Consider the following 25,697-nt stretch of genomic DNA (forward strand, 5'->3'; position numbering starts at 1 on the left):
GCCAGCTGGCCACGCGGTGCAGAGGGAGACGCGCTGATAGATTATTTCTCGAGACGCCGCTTACACAAGGGCACACGCAGACCGACAGAGTGCGGAGGGACAGACTGTCGGGCTTTCTCATTCTCGCTGCCGAAGTCCGGCCTCCGGGGAGACAGTGGGCCCCCGGCGGACCCCTGCTCCCTGCCATCGCCCTACAGAGGTGACCGCCGCCCACCCCACGCACCGGCCTTCAAGGGGTCCCGGAAAGAGTCCAGAAGGACCCACGAAGTCGCCTGACCGGTAGGTTGCCTTTCCCCCCACCTTCAGGGAGGACACAGGATCCGGCGGCAACGTGGGCCTGCGGTGGGAGGGGCAGCGGGACCGGGTGGGCGCATCGCTCCGGGGACGGCAGCAGAAGGGACGGGAAGTCACGGCCCGGGGGACCGGGGACGATGGGGAAGTGGCATCAGTGGAAGTCGCGGTTTCACTGCTGCTCAGCGAAGGCCCAGGTGGTTAAGGGGTGTCTGGCCGAGGCCCACATTGCGTGCGTGGCGCCGTGCGCTCTCATCTACGCCTGAAATGGTTCCTTTGGGGTGTCTTTAAGCAGCAGAGCCATCGAGCGTTGGGCTCAGACAGCGACATGCACATACAGAGCCCTCATCCCCGCCCTGGGGCCAGGTGGGGACACGGCTCTGACCCACAGGCCTTTTCCTCGGCTCCGGGGGACGCCCAGAAAGCGTGTGGGTCTCCCCTGGGAAGGACAGACGTGATGCCGCCTTCACTCCATCCTGGAGAAACCAGCGAACGCGGCAAGGGATGTAAACTTGGGCTCAGAACCCAGGACACGTTCGCAGCCTTCGCTAGACAGCGCCAGGGTGCCGTCCGTGGCCGGCGGCCGGACAGTTGGAGATTCCGGAAGCGTGGGGACATGTCTTTGGGGACCGTAAGAAGGAGAGGACACAGGTGTCAGATTAAGAGCCCATCAGCAGAAGCCCTCTCCTTGAGATGTCCTTGTTTTTGGTGCAGTGAGGACGCAGGGTACGTTTCAAAGCACCGTCGTGGCTTAGACATACAGACGGAGATACGTGCCGATGAATCGGTGGGGCAGGTTTGCTGAAACGGCAGAGGATGGAGGAGAGTGGGCGGGGATGCGGGGAAGAGACTGCAGGTGAGGTGATGGTGGTCAGAGAGAATACAGCAGACCCACCGCCCCACATGCCCCTGAAAGGGCCACCAACACGGTGCCAGACCCCGGGACGTTGCCCGGGATTCGGGGACGAGCGCTTTCTCGGAAACGAGTGGCCGTGGGCACGTGGACCACAAGGGAAAAGACGTGCACCCCTGGTGGAGAGAGAATGAAGGGTCACTGGACACGTCGTGCGGTCGGAGGCACCCTGAGAAGGCGGTCAGATGGAATCTGTTAAAACGGGCACAGCCCTAGCCCTCCTAGAGAAGCACACAAGAAGCCCCCTGACTTCCACGCCGGCACTCCGTCCCCGTCCATCCACGGCTCAAGCAATCTGTCCCTCTGATGTGGGCAAACAGTCCGAGATGAAGCAATTGAAAAAACGCAGCCAGTTAGGGGTTAAACAGGGTTTGCAGAAGAGGCGGGGGATCTCCAGCATGTCTCCTGGGGTCTTGACAGCAGGATGGGGAGCTCTGATTCTGTCCACACTGCCCTGAGGTAGTGGGGGGAAGAGAGGGGGCGTCCTGTGCTCCCCCGGCTGGGCTGCGTTCCACACTCTGGCCTCTCCCAAGAGCCGGGGTCCATCTGACCCCCGTCCTGAGTTTCCCTCCCCTCCCTGCCAGCTCCCACCTCCAGGGACCAGGCAGAAATCCGCACCCTGGTTCCCTCAGACACCGGATACCAGTGTGTGTCATTCGCTCTCAGGACTCATAACGGGGATGGGGGTGATTTGGAGGTGGGGGGGGGTCTTGGACACTCACACAGCATCTTCCGTTGTTTTCCTGACTGCTCTGCTGCATGAATCAGATGCTGCACAGAATAAAGGCCCCCAGACGGGGGGCGGCGGGGGGGTGCTTAAACATCACACATTTATTCCCTCCCAGTCCTGGAGGCAGGAATCTGAGGTCAAGGTGTGAGCAGGGCTGGTTCCTCAGAAATTTCGTTAGAAACTTCATCACTGGGCAGGGATTCATGCCTTGGTTCCCTCTATCTTTCTCCAAACCTTTTGTGACCTTTTGGGGCTTCCTTTGGGGCCCCACGGGGTTCCCTGTCCTCGGCCTGGCAGGCCGTATTTGCTGCATTGCATGCTATGAACTTACTTCTTTAAAACAGAGCTCAGGACTTCCCTGTGTTGCCCCAACACGGTTGGGAAAGGTTTCAGCAATCTGTGGGAGCTCTGACGCTTGAGAATCCTAGAAGGATCCCGGAGTCATCTTCCCAAAAGTGGCTTCCCCCACCCAGAAGTCCCAAACCCCTTTTCCTTTGTTGAGCTTAAGAGGAAATATTAGCCTCAACTATCTGGCCACCTCCTTGAACTACATTTTTCCTTTGCAAACGCCCATGCGTCCATATGTAACTAAAGCTGGCTTTTCTGCTAATCTGTCTTTGTTATCAGTTTAATTTGCATGCACCAGGCACCGAATCTAAGAGGGTAGAAGATGGAAAGATTTTTTTCCCCTGCCCTACAAGCTCTACTCTCCAATTCTCCCTTTCCCCAGCCTCCTGTCGCACCAGGGAAGACTTCCTGCTCACTAATGAGACACAGAGCAAAAAGGAGGCTACCTGGTTCCCCCCAGGAAGGAAGCAATTTGATTCTGATCACAAGAGGTTGGCCATTGTCTCCCAAAAGGAGCACAAAGGCTGAAATGCTGAGGGTCCTGGCACCCCACATTGTCAGTGGCCCCCGCGTGCTGTCAGCTCCTCCCAAAAAAGGGATTCCATCCTCATCCAGGTTGCCTGCAGCCTCACCTCCAGGGACGGTGCAGCCAGCCCAGTTTGTCCCCCTCTCTCTGTGTTCAGCCCTTGCTGATCTGAAGAGTCATGAAGCTATTAGAAAAAAAAAAATCTGCTCAAATGTACAAAATCTTGCCCTCCAATCACCAAACACAAAAAGAGATTCCACTAGAATATTTCAGATTCTTTTATGCTTTTTTTTTTCTTTTTTGCTGCCCTGGTTAGAGGAATAGTTTTCTCAAAGGGTCTGGGAGTCAGTTGACTCTGGGATCCAGCTTCTTGCAATGAAACACCAGGCAGAAACAGAGTGGGGGCCTCGGCCACTTCTCAGGGAGAGAGAGAGGTGCACGTCCTGCCTCCAGATCTGGAAGCAGCAGCCTCTGTTCCGTGCAAGGCAGGACTCCCGCCCAGTCAGATAGGGGTGAACAGCAGGAACCTGATCCCCTGACCTTCAACCCCGGGCAGGGTCTGTCCAGGGCAGTGCAGTCATCTTCCATGCTGGGAGGACAGAGGGAATGCTGGCTTCCCTGGGTCCCTGAGAATTGGAGTTAGTCCCATGGCCAGTTCTTGATGTTGAGATCCAGTGGTCTACACCCCAAACACTACGGACTGTCCTTGGCCACACTGTCCACCAAAAGTCTCTGTGCCAAGGTCACACATGACCTCCGTCCAGACCTCCATGGAGCCTCCCAGCTCTTCCTGCACCTGGCCTCCCAGTGGCTTCATCCAGGTGGAAGCCTCACCTCACAAGGCTCCCTTCCCCTCAGCTTCTGCAGCTCAGCTGGCTCTCCAGCTCTCAGATGGTTCCCAGGACTCTGTTCCATGGGCACTGAGAAAGAGGACCTCCCTAAGCTGTGGTTCTTCCCCTAGGTTGATGCCTGGGGGTGTCCCTACCTGCAGGGGCATTTGTGAGTAGAAGAAAATGACAGAAGCAAAGTGCTTGGCTCATGGCCAGGCAGAGTTGCCTCATACTCCAAAGTAGCTGCAGTGGACCAGTGTGCTCATCACACATCCCTTTTTCTTTTCATTGAGGGCCTCACCTTTCCTGCCCTCAATGATCACTTAGGAGAAGACCAATTTTAAGTAATCTTAATACCAACTCTGGGTTCTAAGTGGGTCCCTACATGCGCCTCTCAGCATTGAGAATGTGGACCACTGATGGCCTGTGGAAGTAACACGCAGGGAGGAGCCAGAAACTGTTTCTTCAATTGCAGTTTGGTGAAAGTTGTCATTATAAATGTGCGTAAAGTTGATGGACGCTTTGGAGGGAGTTTCAAGCAGAATTTAAAAGGTGATCCTGCTATACAGCACAGGGAACTATGTTCAATATCTTGTAATAACCTAAGATGGAAAAGAATCTGAAAAAGAACATATATATATATATGTATATATATATTCTTATATATATATATATATATATATAAGAATATATATATATATATAAGAATATATATATATATTCTTATATATATATATCTGAATTAATTTGCTATACATCTGAAACTAGCAGAAGTTTGTAAATCAACTGTACTTCACTTAAAAATTTTAATTGAAAAGTAATAGAGTCATGAAGCTATTAGAAGAAAAGTGAGGCTTTCAGTGAAAAGAAGAAAGGATGTGTGGTGAGGATGCTGGTCCACAGCAGCCACTTTGACATATGAGGCAACAACTCTAGTCCTGAGGCAAGTGCCTCAGGCCTGCCATTTTCCTCTACTCACAAAGGCCCCAGCAGGTCGATCCTGAGTCCTGGTGACTCCCTGGGGGTTGTGCTAAGAAAGAAGTGCTCCTGCCTTGGTTGGACTGACTTCTGAGCTGGTGTTTCCCCCTTGGAAGTTTAGGTCCAGCTGCGGGGCAGCAGCATGGCAGTCCTGTTAGTTTTCATAAGCCTCCTCCTGGTACCTCTGAACCCAGCATGCTTCACAGACCCAGGTAAGTGCCAGCAAGTCCTCCAACGCTGGGGTCCATGACATGGTGTGGCTGCTGTTCCCCTAACACTTGAAGGGACAAAAGCTCCTGTGACCTGGGGCACCGCCCTCCCCCCCACCCCGCAAGGGGAAGGGATCTCCTTGCAAATCAGACCAGAAGCAGATGAGTTTCTCCTCCAGCAGAATCAGGGGATCAAAGGTGAGAAGAGGTCCTCCCACCCCAGCCCCAAACCCCAAACCCCAAACCCCAAACCCAGCTAGGGTGGGTGTCAGAGCTGCAGCCTGTATCAGGGGAAAGTCATCGAGAACAAAATCTCCCGATGACCCAGGAAACCTGTCTGTGATGGTGGAAGAGAAAGAAAATAGCTGTGTGGAATGAGCACAGGCGAGATGTGCGTCACACACAGCCCGGTAAAGAGGTTGCACAGACAGAAAGCACTCTCGCCTGGTAACGGAGCGAAGTGGGTCCAACCCGTTACCTCTGGTGTGTTTGCAGTTCGGAGCCAGAGTCCAGATGCCTCTGGGCCCTTTCCTCCCAGGAGAGTGGGAGACGGGCATTCCCTTCTTGGATGGTCACACTTCAGAGATGCTCCAAGTCCTGGAGGAAACATTCTGGATGGTGAGCCTGGCCAGACGCTTAGTAGGCATTTAAAGGATGTGTATACACTTGAAAAGGACACAGAGAGAAAATGAAAGAAAGGAGAAAAGGTGAGGTGGGTGGTGGCAGGCATGTCCTGACAGGCGAGGTAGGTCACGTAGGTGGGTGCCCTGAATCACGTCCACCACTAGCGACCCCAGCTCAGAGGGGACACCTCGGCAGAGACCCTTCAGCGGTCCCCTCCCCCATCCTGAGTGCCTGGAAAGATGCTCAATTAACTGAAGCTGCTCAGTTAAACCAACACAGAATGCCCCGCCTTGCCTCCCCGCCAGCCACACACACAGGGTTCCAGTTTGTCCACATCCTCTCCAACAATTATCTTCTGTTTTTGTTTTTTTTATATATAATTATTGTTGTAGGTAGCCTCACTGGGATGAAGTGGCATCTCATCGAGGTTTAGATTCGCCTTTTTCTAATGACCATCTTTTCCCGGGCTCATAAATGCCACTGAGTTGTTCAGGGGGAAATAGCTACTTCCAGAGAAAGACAAATACTGTATAATATCGCTTACATGTGGAACCTAAAAAAAACCAACAAACTAGTGAATATTCCAAACCAGAAACAGACTGACAGATACAGAGAACAAACAAATGGTGACCAGTTGGGGGAGGGAAGGGGGAGGGGCAAGATTGGGGGAAGGGGCTAAGAGGTACAAACTAAATGTGTAAAATAAATAAGCTACAAGGACGCATTGTACGACACGGGGAATGCAGCCCACATTTTACAATAACCATAAATGGAGCATAACCTTTAAAACCTGTGAGCCACTGTATTGTACACCTGAGACTTACATGATATTGGACAACTATACTTCAATTAAAAATTAAACTAAATTAAATTAAACGGCTAATTCTATGTTATGCTAATCTGGCCTTGATAAAGAAAAAGTAAAAACAAAACAAACAAAAAAACCCCACAGCGACCCACCCACCCCGGATGCCTGCAAAATGTCTCCCCTCGACTGTAACTATAATGTCACTGGCGGTGGGGGGAAGGTGTTCCAATTCTTGCTAACTGTTTGGTTTTTGTTTCTTGTTTTTTAAATTACAGCACAGGAGAAGGTATCTCCTATTATAAACCTGAAGCTAGATTCAAGGAAAAAAATGTTAACCTGGAATTCCAGGAGAAACGTGACTTGGCAAGAATGTACAATAGACGCCCCACTTGACCCTCCCATCAGCCAAACCCCACAGGTGAGTGCTCACGGCTCCTGCCCTGTGATTTTGCTCTTTGTAACTCTTGAATTTCCCTGCAAAATGCCTCCTGAGTTTCCCTCTCTGACTATTCCTGTTGGAGAGGGAAAAAAAATTCCCTCCATCTTCTTAGGTGCTGTGGAAGGGACATGCAAATTAAGTAGGCAAAAGCCAGATTAACAGGAGAAAAAGCATCTGGTGTTGTTCATATTTTTAATTTTTATGTACACAAAGCTTCACAGGAAAGAAGTAAAAACCCAAAGAGGGGGTCAGACTGGGAAATTTATGTGCCCTTTTAACAAATTGTGGAGAAGTGATTAGACAAAAGAGAGGAGATTTGGGCTTCGGAGGCTGATAGATTTGTGGGGACACGACTAGGAATATATGGGGAATTGATGGAAAATAAAGGTTATTTTATAAGCTCTGTGTAGGCAGCCTCATCTCGGGACCGGTTCTCCACCTCAGCGGTAAAGGTCACTCTCCTCAATCTGACACAGGAGAGAGGGAGTGTTTGTGCCACCTTCACAAAGGGGAATCAGTGCCTGCTTTTGAGCAGGTCAGGGGAGGGCAAGAACTCTTTCTGCCCCTCAACTGCCTTCACCTCAAAATAATCCTTATGCAAAGTGCCATCTTTTAGGGTCACAAATCCAAGTATGGGGTGGTCCTCTTCATTCTACTTCTGTAGACCCGGGTTGGGGGGGGGTAGGGAAGGCAGGTAAAATTTGCACATTAACTCTTTTGTATGAGAACGAATACAATGGCTGTCTTTTCTGCACCTGATTTTATTTTGATTTCTCGCCTTCCAGAAGGGAGGATGGGGAAGGATGTGAATTTGCCAAATTAAATGGACTTCCCCCTCCTTCAACTTTAAAACAGTTTCCTGGATTCGTCCTGTCTCATTGGGCTCCATGCATTCACTCATCACCTAGTTCACATACTTCTGCTTCTCTTGTTTGGTTTTGAGGATGTCAAGGAGGAAAGACTTGTCCTCTATACTGTTGTGTTCTCCTCCTGGGGGCCTGCGAATTAAACTAATCAAAGATTCACAGGAGGAGGGGGCACAAAAAGTGTGTCCTTATGCATCTGGAAGCTTACAAAAGAAGTTGCTTGATAAATGGTTGAAGTTAGGGACTTCTAAATCTAACTAGGAGGGAAAAGGGAGGAGGGAGACTAGGTCTACATGGGAAGAAAATGAGTTTCTAGAAGACTGAAATGAACGGGAGCTAAGAAATCTTGTGAGAATGTTTGTTCATGGAGATGTGAGTGGACTTTCATTCTTCTTCATGGCCATCAAAGTGCCCCCAAGAGGAGATTTATGGTAGGTTCACCCTCAGTCTCCTTCATGGGATAAAAGCCACACCAAAGAGATTTATGGCTGTCTCATTTTCCAGAAGTTTCTGCTTTTAGGCAGATAAGAAAAGGTCCAGGAGGCTTCCTTCTGCACCTGTTGAATCCAAATAGTTTCAGTTTAAGATAATTTTAATCTTTTTTGGGGGGGGGTAATTAGGTTTATTTATTTATTTATTCTTACAGGAGGTACTGGGGATCGAACCCAGGACCTCGTGCATGCTAAGCATGCTCTCTACCACTTCAGCTCTATCCTGTCCCAGCTTCAGATAATTTTGACACCAATTCTGGGGTTCCCAGTGGGTCTGCACAGGAGGTGGGTGATGCCCTGGGCAGGGGGATCCATCAGTGTCTGCAGAATAGCACGGGTAAGAATCCTGCCCCTCCTCCCCCCGCTGGGGCGCTTTTAGCCCCTCATCCCACAGTTCCCACCGTGGAAATGAGGACTCTGAGAGACCCCTATTGGGTGGTGCTTCAAACTGGTCAATGCCACAATGTGGAGACTCAAACATCCCTAGGAAAAGGTCATAGGACAGAATCAAACTGTGGGCTGTGTTCATGAACCCCCCACACAGATGCATTTTTTCTGATTTTGCTCGCTTCGAGGTCCCGAGAACAGCTCTGGCAGACAAGCCTCTGTAGGGGAAGGAAACAGCCTTTTCTCCCCACCGTCTACACATCTTGGGTTTCCTGGTTGGGGCCCTGCACGTTAACAAAAGACAGAGTAACACAAGGAAAACCAAAAGAATGTTTGTTAACAGGTGCACGGGCAGGAGCACTCAGACGTGAGTCACCCCAAGGAAAGGGCTGGTTAAGCACGGACATGTTTAAAATCCTAACAGGAGGACGAGGACTCTGTAGAGAGATGTCAGGATGAAAGAAAACGACTTTGAGGTTTTAGGGGTGGGAAATGTCTAGGCTGATTTTCTCTGGAGATGAACTTATGTAGGGGGGGATCCCCTTTGCAAATGTGTGTCCTCCTTTTACGGAAATGACAGGCCAGCCAAGAAACAAGCACCACTCGGAGGGTTGGAGTACTCAGATTTATTACGCCGGCGGGCTCAGAGGGGCTTCTGCTCCAAAGTTCTGAGCACCTCCAAGACGTGTGCATGAGGTTTTATAGGGTTAATTACAAGCTTGGGTATTTGGCCAATAGGCATGGAACAGCTTTAGCAACATCATTACCACAAAAGTGGAGGCAGGGAGGCAGGAAACCAACATTTCAAGGCCAGATATGTCTCTTTGAAAGTCCAGCTGGCTAGCAAAAAAAAACATGAACAGGGAATCAGCAAACCAACAATAATTAACTCAGATTTACAAGTTAGCCCAGCAGACCTCAGATCAGTAATCCGACACTTGTTACACTTAGATTTGTGAGTTAGCTTGTTAGCCCAGCCGGGCTTTTCCTTCACACTCCTTCTAGGCAAATGGGGGAAGGCAGGGAGCATTTCTTGCATTTTTCCTTTTCTTTTATTTTTTTTAAGGTGAACTTAATTTTGAGGGTTTTATTTGGGGGGCTGGCAAATAGGTTTATTTATTTAGTGGAAGGACTGGGGATTGAACCCAGGACCTCGTGCATGCTAAGCACGCACTCTACCCCTAAGCTATACCCTCCCCCTGCCCCGTGTGTTTTCTTAATGGCCTTCAACTCTAAACAATCCTGCTGCCTCTCCCATGGTCCATATGGGGAACCATGCAAGAACCACGTGGTGTTTTATGACCCCAAAGAGGAAGAGGCAGGAATCAGCGCTATCACGTGCGGGGAGAGGGCTCTGGGAGACTTAGCGGTGGGTCACAACGCACCTGTGCTTTTAAAAGAAAAATGAGATTAAAAAAAACCATTGTATTTATGAAAAAAACATGAATATATTATTTATCTGCTTAAAATCAGCTTCTTAGAGAAAGATGTCCAAATTCCCAAGGTGACCTCATTGTCCCTTAAGTGATGTTCAGCCTCCTCTCCTGTCCCCGCCCACCGGGACCCCCCTCAGCCCCGCGTCCGTCCCGGGGAGGCCCCTTCCTGCTAGATGGCTGACATGGCGGAGAGGTGGTCTTGCTGGCCAAGACTTTTGAAGTGGCCGCTTCCCTGAGTGGTCTCAGAGGTGCCCCTCTGGTCACCATGAGTGGACAGGGAGCTGCAGAAAATACAGAAGCAGGATCACAGGGCAGAGAAGGGGAGGAGGGGGCATGGGGCTGAGAAGTTCCCTTGGTCCCCTGCAAAGGGGCTCCGTTGATGCCCTCGGAGTGAAGAGCTCCCTGTCTCCACCCAGGAGCTCCCTTCCAACCCTGGTCTTCCCGATAAGAATGGGGTTCCATATTTTTCCTCTTGAGTCGTTTCAGAACGTCTGTCCCCGGCTGTGTTACCAAGTGCACGGTCAGTATCTGGCACGTGGCGTTGGATTGGGGGCTGTCAGTGTTCCTCACATCCCTGCCGGGACCCCCCTTTTCTGGTTCCTCATTTCATCCCAGTCCAAGGAGGAATTTTCAGGAGAGATAATATAGTGTAAAATAAAATGTGCCCTTCAGGGAAGCCCTGCACAGGTGGATGGACCTTGAACACAGGATGCTCCGTGAGAGAGAAGCAGACACAGAGGGACACACACAATAAAAATTAAACAATTTGGGGGGGCACTAAAGCACAGAGCAAAATACAGATAAATATGCAAATACATTCATTAAATAAAATCACCTGCCAACCCAGCAGACAGTTGTATCACTGAACCAGCCTAAGAGATTTCAGAGACTACCCTCCTTGGTAGGGCCGGGCAGACAGAACCCAGTGTGCGCGCGCGCACACACACACAAGCACACGCACGTGTCGGTTGTCTGCACCCAAAGGACAAATACAAATTCGAGCATCTTCTCAGGGAGCAGGAAGTTACATCGTGGAGCCAAACTCCCACGGAGACAGGAGGCTGGACCTCCCCGCCCCCTTCCTCACGTACATTTAGCGAAGAGGGTCTTGGGGGCCCCTCAGGCGGACCCTCTCGGGATACAGGCACTGACGGGGCCGGGGAGGTGCTGGGAGGGTCCCTTCAGCTTTTAGAGATTCAGCCACTCCCCAGGGAGGCTGTACGCTTGTCAGTTTTCTAAAGCAAATGCTAAAGGAAACAGGGAGGGTTTTTTTTTTTTTCCCTAGGAAAATTTAATTTAAATTTTTTTTTTAAGTTTTGTCTTCACCCTTTTAACGCACAGGTGGGATGTTTCTGTGAGTCCTTGCTGGCCTCACAAGGTCTCGGTCAGGAACACGCCCAGCTGGGGCTTCATTAGACCCTGTTTTGAAAGTTTCCCCTAAAAAACCTCCATGGGTTGCCCCAGGGCTGGCTCCTGCTGCGTGCTTTAGGGCCATCCATCAACCCGATTTTTATGTAAATCACAGATTTTCCTGCCTGAATCTAAGGGAGTCTTTGTTGTTTTCTGTGTAACTCTCAAAGTTTCCCTTTTAGCAAGAGCTTCCTTCCAGCTAACTCCGCCGTTTCCTGCTTCATAATATCCTTGTTTCAAAATGGCAGTTTTCTTTTCTTTCAGGATTTCCCAGCAACAGTTTGTTTTTTGTGTGGGTTTTTTTTTTCCTGGAGCAAATCCTTTTTTCACAAGAATGTTTCTATAGAAATGGAAAGAGAATGTGATCTATCTCTAGGGAAAAACAAATTCCCCATTCATTTCCACAACTGGATTATTTCCAAGTGGCTGGGATACTATGGGAAGCTGTGATTTTCCCCTCATTACTGGGAGCTTCCAGAATCCCCCTCCAGAAGTGACGCTGGAGGGCAGTTTCCTGAGTACAGGCGGGGCTGGACGCCACAAAACTTGTCTCCCCCACTGTCCCCATCCCACATTGGTCTTCGGCATTGTTGGCAAAATAGAACGCCCTACCAAGCCACGAAATCCCTCCACAAAGCTGCAAGAGCTAGGAAGCTGTTGTTACTAAGGGTGCCTTAAACCTGTGGAAATAAACAAAGACCACCCAAATGAGGAGAGGCAGAGGCTGGTTATTGAAAGCTTGCTCTCACAATGGGTTGGCCACCATCGCTTGTGTTTGGCAGAGCCTCCTAGGCAGATGGAGGACTAGGAACGCCTCCTAGTGGTGCAGCAGAGGTAAAACACTTTCCATCTATACTCTAAGGTACAGTCATCAGGGCCCTGCAAATTAAGACTGACAAAAGACAGACTAACTGGAGAAAAGGCAGACGAATTTTATATGTGTTTAGATATTTTACATGGCATGGGATAGGGGGCTTCATACAGAGAAGAAAATACCCTCAGAGAAGCAGGAAGGCCTTAGAGTTCATATACAATTTTTAAGAAAGAGCAATAAATGGGGAGATTAAGGCAAAGGAAGCAGCTGTTTGCTGGGGTCGGGAGGGGTGGTTGTTCTGCTTCCAAGGGCAACAAATTGTGGGAAGGAAACATGTGAGAGAAAGTCACGGAAGACAAGGGTGCCTGTGGAGGTCCATTTCGGTGCTGACTCTGTCTTCTCTGTGGTCATACCACTTCCCCGGAGAGGGGATTCATGGCAGTCTTGATTTCTCAGAAGTCTCTTTTCACTCAGATGATAGGAGCTCCAAAAGCTTCTTTCTGCATCGGTTGATTCTCAGTAGCTTCTAGCTAAGAGTAATCCTTCTGTCAAGTTGAAGGCGGGACACATTTAGAGACCATATCGGTTGGTAATTAAGTCCTGCCCGTTAGGGGCTGATTGTTACAGGAGTTACTGTTAACCTCCTGGGTCGTCATAGCAACCTGGCTTCCTGTGAGCGTCTGGGGCAGGCTGACCTTCTAGGCTGGTTATTGTCGACAAGGGGTTGTTTTTGTCACTGAACCCAAGTTCCTGTGCCAAACGGTACAGTGAGGCCAAACAAATGGAAACGTCAGAGTCTGGAGCAGAGAAAGGTTTATGGCAGGACCCCGCCTGGGGAAGGGGTGGCTCTTGCTTAAAAGCCCCAGACGCCCCATGGTTTGGGGGGAGACATTTCTAATAGGCAAAATGTGGGGTGGGGGCTGCAGGCATGTGACTGTCTTCTGATGGGCCGGTGGGGAGGCACCAGGACGGGGCTCCAGGAATCCTGGGCTCAGCCTGGAGGCGCCGTCCTCAGTTCCTGCAGGAGAACTCGGCCGCATTGTTCTGGATGTGCCTTGAGGGGAAGCAGGACCCTCCCCAAGGCTGCACTCTTGTTCCTTGAATGACCTTCCTTTGTTTCTGCGTACCCTCCCTTCCCTGGTTAATCACTGTTTGAATCTGTCCTTTTGGAACTCAGGGAATGTCCAGGAGGCTGAAACCTTTTTCCTACAAACAAGAATCGGGGATGCAGAAAGGCTTTTGAACAAGGAGCAAGCAGGGTCCTGCTCAGGTTCAACAGGACGTCCACCCCAGGCATTTGGCTAAGAGATTGCACAGATAGAAAAACTGGTACCCTTTTCTATAACTACGTGAACACAACCCTTGCTTTCCTGTTCCAGGATAAAGTCACTGTTAGCTTTCTTGTATCTTCACGATGGGAGGTCCAATCTGCAATGAATCAGGGTACAGCTGAGGTCAGGCACACCTCCTCCTGGACCACCCCGTTGGAGATGAGGCCTCATCTTCCTTCCCGGCCCTGGTTCCATGGGATGCCCCCAGGCCCTGGAGAACCAGGAATGCCCCCAGGTCCTGGAGGGCTCGTGCCTGAGTGGTGGCACTGGTCAGCAGTTCGTTTAGTATTTGGTCTTACACCATGCAGAGCTGTCCATCCAGGCAGCCTGGAGGTGAGAGAGGTCCAGGGTGAGATTAAGGACACCCAGGGCCAAGCGGGGCTTCTATCTGGGGCTGTTGTGAGGCGTTTTGGGGAGAAGGCAGAGGTGACCAGAGTCTAGTTCATCCCTCATGGTACAGATGGGACCTGCTCTCCGCCCAAATGTCTGTGTCCCCCCAAAATTCCTATCTTGAAACTATGAGATAAAATTCATATTTTATGGCAAGACAAAAATAATTTAAACAAAATTTTCCACACAATTTAAAATTATGCATTAACCAGACCTCCCCCGTAGGCAGGAACCCCTGCTCAGCCCTCAAGAGCGACCTTCTCCCAGCATCAACAAGACAGCTACTTAAAGAGAGCGTTCCTTCTGGAGCTTGTAAGGGGTCACAGGACCCACCAGGACGACGCTTAGACCTGGGTTCTGTAAACTGTCAATAATACGTCATTTGAAGCACAGCCCTCTGTGTCAAAAAAAATTATATAACTGAGCCTTGATTTCTAATGGGTGGAACAGATCTCAGACCTTTGTGAGATGCTTTTCCTGGGTTATAATCCCCAAATCTGCCTCGAATGAAATTTTCCACCTCTTTCTTAGATCGACTGATCAATTTTTCATCAAGAAAACCTAACCTCCAATGTGACGGTGTTAGGGAATGGGGCCTCTGGGATGGTGACTGGATCAGGACGGCAGTCATGAACACTCTTAGGTTTTGTCCTGGGGGCATGCAAATTAAACTGACAACTGACAGGTAAATGGGATTAAGTTACTTAGAAAGGAGACCCCAGAGAGCTCCCACAACCCTTCCTACAGCCACGGGAGGACACACGGGGGTCTATGAACCAGGACGTGGCCCCTCCCTCACCAGGCACTGAATCAGCCAGCATCTTGATCTCAGACCCCCGCAATCCCACTCTCGAGTATATATCCACAAAACTCAGTCATTTGAAAAGATACATGTCCCTCAGTGTTCATGGCAGCACTAATTACAATAGATACAGAGAACAGACTAGTGGGTGACCAGTGCGGGGGGGGGAGGGGCAAGATGGGGGAGGGGGAGTCAGAGGAACAAATTATTAGGTATAAAATAAATAACGATGCACTGTACAACACGGGGGATGCAGCCAATATTTTATAATAACCTTTAAAAATTGTGGATCGTGGTATTGTGCACCTATAAGTTACATAATAGTGTCCATTGACTCTACTTCAATAAAAAGAAGGGGGTCGCGGTCAGGGCCCCCTCCCTCCACCTCGTGGAACCGTCGGGGGGTTGCCAGTTCCCAGGGGCCCGCGGCACGCTGTTTTGGACGCTGTCTCTTTCAGGTAGCTGAGGATGGCACCTACTTCTGTACGTTTTCAAACTCCGTGCTGCACCGGGGGGCCACCCTGACCGTGAACGTCACCTCCGAGGGCCGCGAGTTCCAGGGCACCCTGACCTTCTGTAACTCAGGTGATGCCGCCTCAGCCGGCTCCCTCCCGTGTCTGCACAGTGAGCGGCGTCCTTGTCGCCAGCGGGGCGCTGGTGGCGGCGGTGCAGACGGTGAGGACGGGGGTGCGTGTCTCCCCAGGCAAGGAAGGGTCTGGTGCCGTGAACTTCTCCTGCCTCATCTACGACGTGCGCTTCCTGAACTGCAGCTGGGCGCGGGGCCCGGCCGCCCCTGCAGACGTGCGGTATCACCTCTACATGTGGGCCTCCCTGTAAGCTGGTCGCCTCGGGGGCCTGGGAGCCAGCTGGGAGGTCTTGATGGGGGTCAGTGTTCAATAACCTGGGGACCAGAAAGGCTTCCTCCTGCACCCGGTTTGGGGTTGGTGGAGGGCAATCTTTGTAAAATGTCCAAACATCCAGGGGAAAAAAAAAAAAAAAAAAAACGCCCATCTCCCAGTCTGCATCAGCTGGCTCCTGGCTCCAAAAGGTACACCCGCCTCCCGTCCCGAAAGTGTCGGGAAAACAGCAATTCTCTCTTGAGAGCACGACTTCTCCCCATCTGCAGTCTCTCCAACTGCCCTCTGGTTCTGCGCTGAGTCAAGGATAAAACTGTCTCCTTTCCAGAAGGGTTTTCTGGGCTGGAGGGACAGTTTGTCTTTGATAATGCCTCCCCAGGAGGCTACACACTCCTCCGGCCTTTCCTCGCTGCCCTCTTGGGAACTGCAGGCACGGGAATGTGTCCGAGTGTGCCCAGTACGTCCTTGACCCAACGGGGACACGGGTGGGCTGCCATTTTGATCAGCTCGGCGAACCCCAGACGACGGACAATTACTTCTTCCTGGTGAACGGAACCAGCAATGAAACGGACATCCAGTTTTTGGACTTCACTCCCTTTGTAGCCACTGAAATCGGTAAGACCATTTTCTCTGTTCCTCTGTGAGCCATCCGATTCATTCCTTTTTCTTATTTTTTTCTTTTTTTTTCTTTCTTTTTTTTTTTTTTTTTTTTTGTGGTACCAAGGCTGTGTGGGACCAGGCATTGGGTCCCAGACTTGTCTGAGCAAGATGTTGGATCTAGATTCGAGGCCAGGGAAATATCTCCCCAGAGACGGAGGCAGGGGTGTCATAACTCTCCCTTGGGGTGGGATTCACAGATTTGAGTCATGCATGAAATATGCCGAAGACAGAGGATGCTCATCATTTGTGGTCTGGAAATTCTCTGCAAACCCTAAATGAGCAAATACTGAATTATGGCTCCTAGGGGAAAAACAGGGTTAGCCTCTGCTCATATTTTTACATGTATTTTTCTCCATAAGGCACATCACAGTCTTTCTCATGCTTAGGCCTGCAAGGGGCGCGGAAAGTTAAAAAAAAAAAAAAAAACCTTTTCCTCCACCCTCTTAGGTCCTGTTCCAGAGATGTGCAAATTAAATGGGCAATTGATCAACCGAAAACAAGCATATCAATTTAATTTTAATTTTTACATGCACCAGGGAGTGCCATAGAAATGAACTCCCCCCACCCAGAGAAGCGGTTAGACTGAGAAACACATATACCATTTTCGTAAAGAGTGTTAAATCGTGGAGACATGACTATACAAAGAAACGGAGTTTGATCTTGCTGAGGTGGTAAATATATGTGGAGACTAACGAAAGATAAGGGTTATTTCAGGAAGGTTTATGCAGAAGCCTCTCAGTGCTGATTTTCCATGAAACTTCCCCCCAGAGGGATTCATAGAAGTGCTCAATTCTGAGATGGTCAGATAAGGCGACCTATGGAATCACTTCTTTCTGCATCTGTTGATTCTTTGTTGCCTTCGGGTCTAAATAGGAGTCCATGCCAGGGTCACATTTGGGGGTGACATTCTGACCCCTTTCAGGAACCCCAGACAGCATCCAGCACTGTGCCGGGGGGCCGTTTAAACAGTGGCGTGGGTCACGCCGAGCGTAAAAGTGCAAAGCACGCAGCAGTCTGTAGACCCCCAAGAGAGGCACCTGCTTGCAATCTGAGCGTTGCTGAACCTCAGCTTAGAACACACCTGTCGGGTGACTCACATTTCTGGCCACATTTTGGCAAATAACTTGGAAACCATAGCAGATGTGGGTCTGGGGGTTCCTGATAAGTTTTAGGGAGCGGTGGACTTGCAAATTTGGGACCTGTGAATAAACAACACGTCCTGGGGAGCAAAGGCACCTCTTCCCAGCTGAGCCGGGTCCACCCTATATGAGGAGGGGGAGGGTCCTGGTGCCCAGGGAGTGGTTTTGTTCATGGGGTGACCCTGGGGTCTTTGAGAACTGAGGGACCGCTGCATGCACCACGGAGGGGACAGCCTGAGATGCATGCTCTGCTGACCTGAGGTCTCAGGTCCCAGGCTACTGGCTTTTTTTTTTCTCCTCTCTCTCTCTTTCATGCAAGAAAAAAGAAAGAGGCTCCCGCTAAGTCCCTCTTGATGGACTCCTAACCCATTGCCTGCTTGCGTTTCTTCTCAGAAAAGTACAACCCGCCAGCAAACCTCACGGCTCGTAACAACGGGTCCTATTACGTGATCCAGTGGGACAACCCCGTCACCAGATTCAACATTTCGAGTCACGTCTTGTACTATGAGCTGGACATCCAGAGGAAGGTGAGGACCCCAGAGCTCTGTGAGGAGCCACACACTTTCTCCTGCCCCCACGCCCCCCGTCTTCTCCCTTTTGGGGTCGAATCCTCACTAACAAGAAGATTAAGCCTTTGCTGAAGAAATGTGTTCTGGGTTAGTTCCTCTCTGTCCTAAAGGCAACACTGATTCCTTTTTTGCCATTAAGTTCTCTTTCTTTCTTTCTTTCTTTCTTTCTTTCTTTCTTTCTTTCTTTCTTTCTTTCTTTCTTTCTTTCTTTCTTTCTTTCTTTCTTTCTTTCTTTCTTTCTTTCTTTCTTTTTTTGTCATTGACGCTTTGTTTCACCCTTTGCTCTCTCCGTACAGGGCAGCTTCTCCAAGAGAGACCCCGTAAGTACGTCTTCCTTCCTCTCCAACACCCGTGCTCGGGTCATAGCTGCTCAGAGTCCGAGCCCCCCACGTGCAGCCCGGCTCAGCGCCGCTGTGCACCCGGCCGCACGCCCGGCGGTCGGCCATCCGGCTTTGCCTCCGACTGAGAAGCTGTGATGTCTCTAACGCTTCTGACGCAGCTCAAGTAGCTGGTTGTCACCCTCCTCGTGGACAAAGCAACGCCCTTCTTCCAAACGCAGCTCCTTGGACCTTTCTCAGAGCACGGGGGAGTGAGTTGAAAGCGTCCCCCCAAACTTATGTCCACCTGAGACCTCAGGACAGGACCTTGTTTGGAAACACAGTCTTTGCAGATGGGATGCAAGAAGGACCTGAGAGGAGGTCCTCCTGGAGGAGGTGGCCCTGCATCCAAGGACAGTGACCTCAGAAGAGACAAAGGAAGAGAGACACAGACACAGAGGAGAAGCCGCGTGGAGACGGAGGCAGAGACGGGAGCGAGGTGGCCACCAGCTCAGGGATGGACGCCTGGAGCCCCCAGAAGCTGGAAGAGGCAGGAGGGACCCTCCCCTGGAGCCTCCGGGGGAGCGCGGCCAAGTGCATCCATCTCCTGGGGTCCTGCAGGTCTCACCTGCTTCCAGGTGATGCCAGTGGAACTACTGAGATGCTGCCCCAGGGACCACCCTCGCAATGGCCCAGAGAAGTGGGGCAGGGATTAGCGACATCCTGAAGGCATTGTGGGGGCCACACTGGGGACGTACATGTCCTCTCCGGACCTTACCTGTCACTCAGATGACGTCTGGGACCCATCATACAGCCAGCACGCGTGGCTCCTCGCTGCCCGGGGGTTCTCCTTCAGGGCCGGGGACCTCTGGGATCATCCTTAGTGTCCGTCTTCATCTGCTCTTCGGCTGTGGACCCAGGGCTGGTGTGGCTTGGGTGGGAGGCAGCGTGGGGTCCACGAAGTCTCAACGGAGAAACACAGCTGATAAAAGCAAGAGGCCTCAGCCATGCACATGGGAGAGACTGTCCCTGTAGGAGAGCCCGGCCCGTAGCAGGTATCCAGCGACATGCGTGCATGAGATGGGAGTTTGCACGAGGCAGACGCTGTGTGAGGGTGGCCGGACTGTCTCAGGAGAGAGCCCCGATCTTGGCAGGCACCCGGGTCCTTCCCCTGAAGTTCCCCGCCCAGGCCATGTCTCTCCAACCTCCAGTCCCTGTCTCCGTGTCGCTCTTCCCGGCCTCTCCAGACGTGCACGTCCCGGGACACGGGGGTGCACGGCCCCGCTGTGGACGGAGCGGTGGCCGCGGTCTAAGAGGACACCTCTGACCTGCCCAAAGCAGGAGCAGAAGGCAGCCCTCCGGGGCCCAACCCGCAACGAGGGGCGTCCACGGGACTGCATTCACCGTCCAGCTGTGCAGCCTGGCGGGGTTCCTGCCCACCCCGACCCCCACCCCGGCATCCTCTGTGTCGAATCAGAGGAACCCCAACCCCACTTCCCAAGGGCGTGGGGGACCCTGCCCGGGATGTGGACGCAGACGGAGAGGTGTGAGCCCCAGACACGGAGCGGGGGCCCCCCTGCAGATGGCAGAGCCCCTTCTGGCCCAGGGATGGAACGCAGGAGGCGGGACCAGAGCGCCCGCTGGCCCGCCTGCCCGGTGTCAGGCCTCTTTCTGACACCGTCACATCCCCCGCCTTCTCCCCATCCCCAGTCCAGTGTTTGTCACCAACACCTGTCACACGGTCCTCTTTTCTTCTGAAGGTTTTCCAAAGAGGGGAAAATAGAAACGAGTACCTGATGCCGAGTTCCGCCGTGACGGGCGTGCACACCGTCCGGGTCCGAGTGAGGCACGTGTACGGGGACGCCTGGAGTGACTGGGGCCCCGCGCAGCCCTTCGGTGAGCTCCCGGGAGGACCCGTGGACGCTGACACGTGACCGGGGACGGAGGGACCCTTCCTCTGAATTCTGCCCGACTTTCCTCTTCTGTCTCTTCTAAGAGTGCTGTCCTTGGATGCAGGGCCACCTCCTCCAGGAGGACCTCCCCTCAGGTCCTTCACTTCATCCTACCTGCAAAGACCCTACTTCCAAATGAGGTCCCGTTCCCAGGGTTTAAGATGGACACATATCTTTTTTGGGGTCCCCGGGCGGCTCCTGCAGGCTCTCTGATTCAACACACTGTCCACAGTGTGTCCTGCTTTCCTGTACCCCCTCCTGTGTTTCTGGGGTCACCCTGTGGGAAGGTGCCCTCCCAGACACTCTGAATCACCCTTGCCTCGACTCCTCAACTTCACTGGGGTGTCTCTAAGGCCCCGGGTGCCCAAACCAGGGATGTCACCCACCCCTCGGTGGTCGGCCAGGGTGTTTCCAGTTCTCTACCCACATAGGGGGGCTCTGTCTGCCCTCCAGGGTGCCCCCCACCTTCATGGGGACATGGGGGCTGTCATAAACTGAGTGGCCTGAAAACGTGATGGTTACCATCACCCAGAAGGGCTGGCTTGGCCCTGGCAGGATATGCCAAGGGTTGGCTCCATGAACTCAAGTTTTGTGGACCCCCAAGTACCCGCTATGCAGCCTTCCTGAATGTCTGCTCTGTAGGACCAGCAGAAAACCCACTCGGGGTCCCTCAAGATCCACTGGGGGCAAACAGGGCATGAGCTCTAAGTAGGCACCTACTGAATGCCTGAAAGCCATACAGGGTTCCCCACCTCCACCCCACAGACAAGCCATGAAATCCATGCATAAGCCTCCTTCCCTGTAAGCAGTGGGTTCATGGTTCACAGAAGGGGTTCTCGTTACACAAGTCAAATCAGAATTCCCGCAGAAAAGCGTCCCCTGCAATTAAAAGTAAATAAATCAACCTCTCTTCCATCCTTGACATTTCACACTTACGCATTCATTCCTTTGGCTATGTAGTACAGTGTTGAAAGTAAATATCTATTGGGAAGGAAGACATCGTGCGGTATCAGTTGTGCTCTCGTGGAAATGTATTTGGTGGGTTATCTCTTGGGGGGGTGGAGGGGGAAGATGGGGACAGTGAGAAGGGGCTGAGGTGGGTGGGCACAGGACCCAAGGAAGAATAGATTCTTCACAGCCAGTGTTCCCCTGTCCCTGGAGTCCCTGTGTCTGGAAGTTCTCTCCTCCTCGGCTCCAGCCCTGCTTCCCCAACCCCGGCCCCCACCCCGTAGTCACTCCTGACTCTGTTCATCTTACCCTTCCAGGTTTCCCGGAGAAGAATTTCACTGGATTCCTTGTGGTCCTGATCGGGCTAGTGGTGGGGGCAGTGGCTTTATCCAGCATGGGCCTGATGTTCCTCTGTAAGAGGTAAGCCCCCTGGAAAAAAAACTCAAAAACCGCGTGCCACACCCACAAGGGCACGCAGCATGTGACCCCACCCACCCGGACCGACCAGAAACCCAGACTCAGAAAGCAGATTCGAGGTTGCTTAGGGCAGAGGCAGGGGAACAGGGGTGACCACTAGCGGGACGGGGTTTCTGCTGCCTGAGCCCCACACGTGGCCACACAACCACACTGCTTCTCTCCCGGTGGCCGGGTCACTCTCCTGGAGAATCTGACTTGCCTGTGTGTTTGCGGGCTGCACCCTTAACTGCAAAACGCAGTCATGATTTTGTGCCCGGAAGAAAGAACTTTAATATGCGGTTTCCAAGAAGATGCAAAGAGTGTCCGGGAGATGGGCTCTGAGGACGTCGCGGGGGTAAAGGCAGTGGCTTTTGGGGGAACAATCTGGATACTTTTCCCGGGAGCCGGGGGTGGGATCGGCTGGGTACAGCAGGGATGGTGATGGAGGTGGAGATGGTCACAGCCAACACACGGGGGCAGCAGTGAGCGCCACTGGCCGTTTCCCGGCCCCAATTTCTCAGTTTCTCAGGCACAGAGGGGTGGTCCCTGACCCAAGGGGTAGACCCCAGGTGTTTCATCAACCCTGGAGAAGCCGTCCTGCGCGCACTGGGTCCTCAGCACACCTGGCGATGCGGATGCGGGGAACCTGCTTCCGGCAACCCCGTCCCTCCCCCGACAACCCCGAGCAGGAAACACACCCCCGCCGCCGGCCTCAACGTTTGCAACCCCGGCCTTGCCGAGGAACGTGGGCGCTGGGTTTCCAAGCGTCCTTTTTCTTTTCCGCATTTTGTCTTTCCTGGCCAGGTTCTCCCTGAAGCAAAAGCTGTTCCCTCCCATCCCGCAGGTGAAACGGGAACTGGCTGGCTCGTTTACGCCCACCCAGGAGGTGAGTGCTCCCACCCGGGCCCCTCCTGGGGTCTGGCCCCTGGCGTGGCGGTAAGCGGAGAGGGCTGGGGGCGGGGGGCAGAGGGAGGGAAGGGGAGGCAGCTGTCCGGCTGCCTGCAGCCCCGTAAAATCCCTTGCATCCCGGCCCTCACCGAAAAAGTGCACCGAAACAGGCAGCAGAGCCGAGAAACCGCCCTCAGGGTGCATCGGCGCCAGTGGGACCTGCTTCCGTGGTGGGGACCCCGGGCTGGGGCTCAAGTTGGGTTTTCTCTTTCCGGGGTCTCTGTGGAGACTTCATCCCAGGCCCCTCCACGGATCACGTCTGTAAAGACCCTGCTTGCACACGAGGTCCCCTCTGTGTGGCTCAGGGCAAGTGTGAACTTTTTTAGGGGGGTGGGAGGGGGCGGCCTTTCGACTCACAGCAGCCGGTTACCTGGGGGCAGCCACGGTCGCCCCTGCCCCCCCAACCTCACCTTCCCATCAGCCGCAAGTGTCCCCCATCCTGTGACAGGGCAGAAGTGCCCCCAAAGCAGGGGCTGCATTCTGAGCTGGACGCCACTTCTTCGGGAAGCCCCCCCCCGTCTCTGACCGCCCCTCCCTCAGCTGACCCCGCGGCTGCCACAGAGTCCAGCACCCTGCAAGCGGAGTTTAGGGCTCCTGGGTAAATGCGGGGCCCAGCTATGGCTTGCTGCGGGTGCAAGGGGGGGTGCTTAGTAACGCTGAGTTAAAAAGATGAAGCCACAGCCCAACCACGCGAACTTCGCAAGACGCCACACCGGGCATCGCACAGGCAGCCCCCAGCCCGTCAGACGCGGGGTCCAGGACATGCCCTTTCGGAAGCGCCGGCGGGCGGGTGTCAGGGTCCTCGCTGGGCACTGAACGGAGCCCCCGTGCGCGCCCAGGTGGACACGTGGACCCACCACGCAGCCCTGACTCCCAGCCTCAGGCGGGCTGGGGTCACCCCCTACTTCAGCGGGGGGGCCTTCCCGAGTCTCGAGGCAGCCACCCAGTTGACTCCCCACGGTCAGACCACTGCTCCCACTGGCCACCTCCCCGGCCGCCTCCACGCAGGGTGCGCAGAGCCGCCGTCCTCCGAGAGAGACTTCTCTCGGCCCGGCTCTGCTCGCGCTGGTCAGCTCTGCGCCTGGCGGCTGGCGGCCTGCGGGGGGGCCCGGAGGCGGGGGCCGGGGCGGACGGGCTGGTCGTTCGTGTGGACACTGGGAGCAGCCAAGTCCGAGGTCCCCAGACGGCAGCGTCAGAGGAAAGATGGGGCCCGTCTGTCTGTCCCCGGGGGACGTGACAGCCCATCCCTCCGCCTGGATTCCAGGCATCTCAGAGCTGAATATGCCAATGACACGTTTGCCCTTTCCTTGTATATAAAAACAGCTTTATCGAAATATAATTCACATGCCGTACAGTTTGCCCATTAAAGTGTACAATTCTGGGGCACTGAGCACATCCACGATGCAGTGCAGCCATTTCCGTCTGGTTCCAGAACCTTCTCACCCCCCAAAGGAGACCCCGTCCCCATGACCCGTCAATCCCCTCCCCGTCCCCCAGCCCCTGGCACCTTGAACCCACTTTCTGTGTCTCTGGATTTGCCTGTTCTGGGTATCTCCTGTAAATGGAATCACACCCTGTGTATCCTTCTGTGTCGGCTTCTCTCACGGAGCAACCTGCGTTCAAGGTCCATCTATGCTGTCGCCTGTGTCAGAGCTGCACTCCTTTTCCTGGCTGAGTAATATTCCCCTGTATGCACGGCCCCTATTCTGTTATCCGTGCATCCACGGATGTTCCCTTGGGCTGTTTCCACCTTCTGTCTGCCGTGAATACCGATGTCTTATCCATGGGAGAACCAGAGACTCACGTGGCTGGTCTGAGCTGCGGGCTCTCTGTCCTCTCTCCTAGATGGCCTGGGACGGGGACAACCCCTCAGCGGGCTCCCAGGAACCCGAGGACTTCCTCACGGTGGAGGAAATGAAGTTGTTTGTGGGCGGAGAAGCGGAGATGGTGGGTCCAGCCCCAGCCCTGAACCCTTATGAAAACATCACTGCTGTGCGTGGTCGGCTGGGGCAGTAACGTCCCCGGCCGCGCCTTTCTGCTCTCCATCCCACCCTGTCCGGCGCTGTCCCCTGTCCGGTGCGCCCAGCCCGCCGGCCGCCGACCCCCGCGCGTCCCCGCCGCGTGCCGCCTGCAGGAGGGACCCGGCCGGCTGCGCTGACGGATGAGGGTGCGCGCAGAAGTCGGCGCGCGCCGCGGCCCGGGCTGTCCGCGCGGAGATGCGCCAGGCAGGTTTGCCTCCCAAGGGCGCCGGCCACGCGGAGGACCAGCCGCTGCGGAGAGTTTCGGGGGAAATGAGGAAGGTCTTTCCCGACGGAAATGCCTCTGCGCTATGCAGAGCCCATCCGCCCGGGTTATTTCTGTGGATTTGCCTTGCTTTTTTGTTTTTCTTCCACCATACTTTTTTTTTTTTAAATTGAAGTATACTTGCTATGCAATATTAGAAGTTCCATGTGTTCGGTGCAGTGATTCACAATTTCCAGAGGTTCTACTCCACACATTGTGATTATAAAATCCTGGCTCGGGGTGGGGAGGACGTAGCTCAGTGGTGGAGTGCACGCCTCGCATGTACGAGGTCCTGGGTTCAGTCCCCTGTACCTCCATCAAAATAAATAAACCTAATTATCAGATGCTACCGTCATCTACTTGCCTCTACGAATTGGTCCATCCGATAGACTCCCACGGGCCGCGGAGAGGCGTGCACACAGCCCTGTTCATGCAGCAGCGTTTGCAATAAGAAGACAAAAAATCTGGGTGTTTATTCCTAGATTTGTTTGAACACGGTGGCCAGGGCTACGTCGACGTTGCAAGAGGCAATGTGAGCTTGTCTCTGCTGGTCAGGAAAGACAGTCACAGTGTGTCTGCAGTAAAATTCAGAATTGACCATCCTGCACGCGGGCTGGGGTCCACGCGTGTGCGTGTGCGCACACACATCCTCGTGGGAACACCGATGCTGCGCGTGGCTATCTTCAAACTTCAGGAGGGTCTGTATCCTTTTTTTATGTTTTTTTTTTTTTGACTCAAAAAACCCCACTTTTACAATGAAAATAAACTGGTACATTTGGGGGAGAAAAAGAAAAACAAACATGTGTTCGAAGGAAAAGGTGCGATTTTCTCTTGGTTTGGGGTGTTTGGGGGAATATCTCATCTGCTCCGTGCTTCTCCGATTTTTCTGAATGTTCTGGACTCAACGTGAAATTCTCCCGTTCTCGGTGATTTGGGGTGGACCCT

General features: G+C 53.0%; 1 protein-coding gene across 3 annotated transcripts; it reads left to right on the forward strand.

The window, feature by feature from the left end:
• On the forward strand, window positions 1–25,107 carry LOC107034152 (granulocyte-macrophage colony-stimulating factor receptor subunit alpha-like). Of its 3 annotated transcripts, XM_072955893.1 has the most exons (13): window positions 1–279; window positions 4,738–4,828; window positions 5,321–5,443; window positions 6,533–6,675; window positions 15,082–15,208; window positions 15,327–15,456; window positions 15,911–16,095; window positions 17,673–17,806; window positions 18,145–18,168; window positions 19,926–20,061; window positions 21,383–21,485; window positions 22,326–22,407; window positions 24,315–25,107. In XM_072955893.1, exons 2-13 carry the CDS (start codon window positions 4,759–4,761, stop codon window positions 24,483–24,485), a joined length of 1,428 nt encoding a protein of 475 aa, XP_072811994.1. In that variant the 5' UTR covers window positions 1–279; window positions 4,738–4,758; the 3' UTR covers window positions 24,486–25,107. The 3 variants fall into 3 exon arrangements, with proteins under 3 accessions (XP_072811994.1, XP_072811995.1, XP_072811996.1); XM_072955894.1 differs by lacking the exon at window positions 5,321–5,443; XM_072955895.1 differs by lacking the exons at window positions 4,738–4,828; window positions 5,321–5,443.
• The last annotated feature ends 590 nt before the right edge of the window (window positions 25,108–25,697 follow it).

The sequence above is a fragment of the Vicugna pacos genome, chromosome X, assembly GCF_048564905.1.
Source record: "Vicugna pacos chromosome X, VicPac4, whole genome shotgun sequence".
NCBI classification, from domain to species: domain Eukaryota; kingdom Metazoa; phylum Chordata; class Mammalia; order Artiodactyla; family Camelidae; genus Vicugna; species Vicugna pacos.

Bases quoted from the DNA above. Each gene is read 5' to 3' on its own strand.
- LOC107034152 (XM_072955893.1), top strand. From the start codon at position 4,759: ATGGCAGTCCTGTTAGTTTTCATAAGCCTCCTCCTGGTACCTCTGAAC. The intron at 18,169-19,925 runs GTAAGTACGTCT...TTTCTTCTGAAG, and splicing joins GCTTCTCCAAGAGAGACCCC to GTTTTCCAAAGAGGGGAAAA. The intron at 22,408-24,314 runs GTGAGTGCTCCC...CCTCTCTCCTAG, and splicing joins CGTTTACGCCCACCCAGGAG to ATGGCCTGGGACGGGGACAA.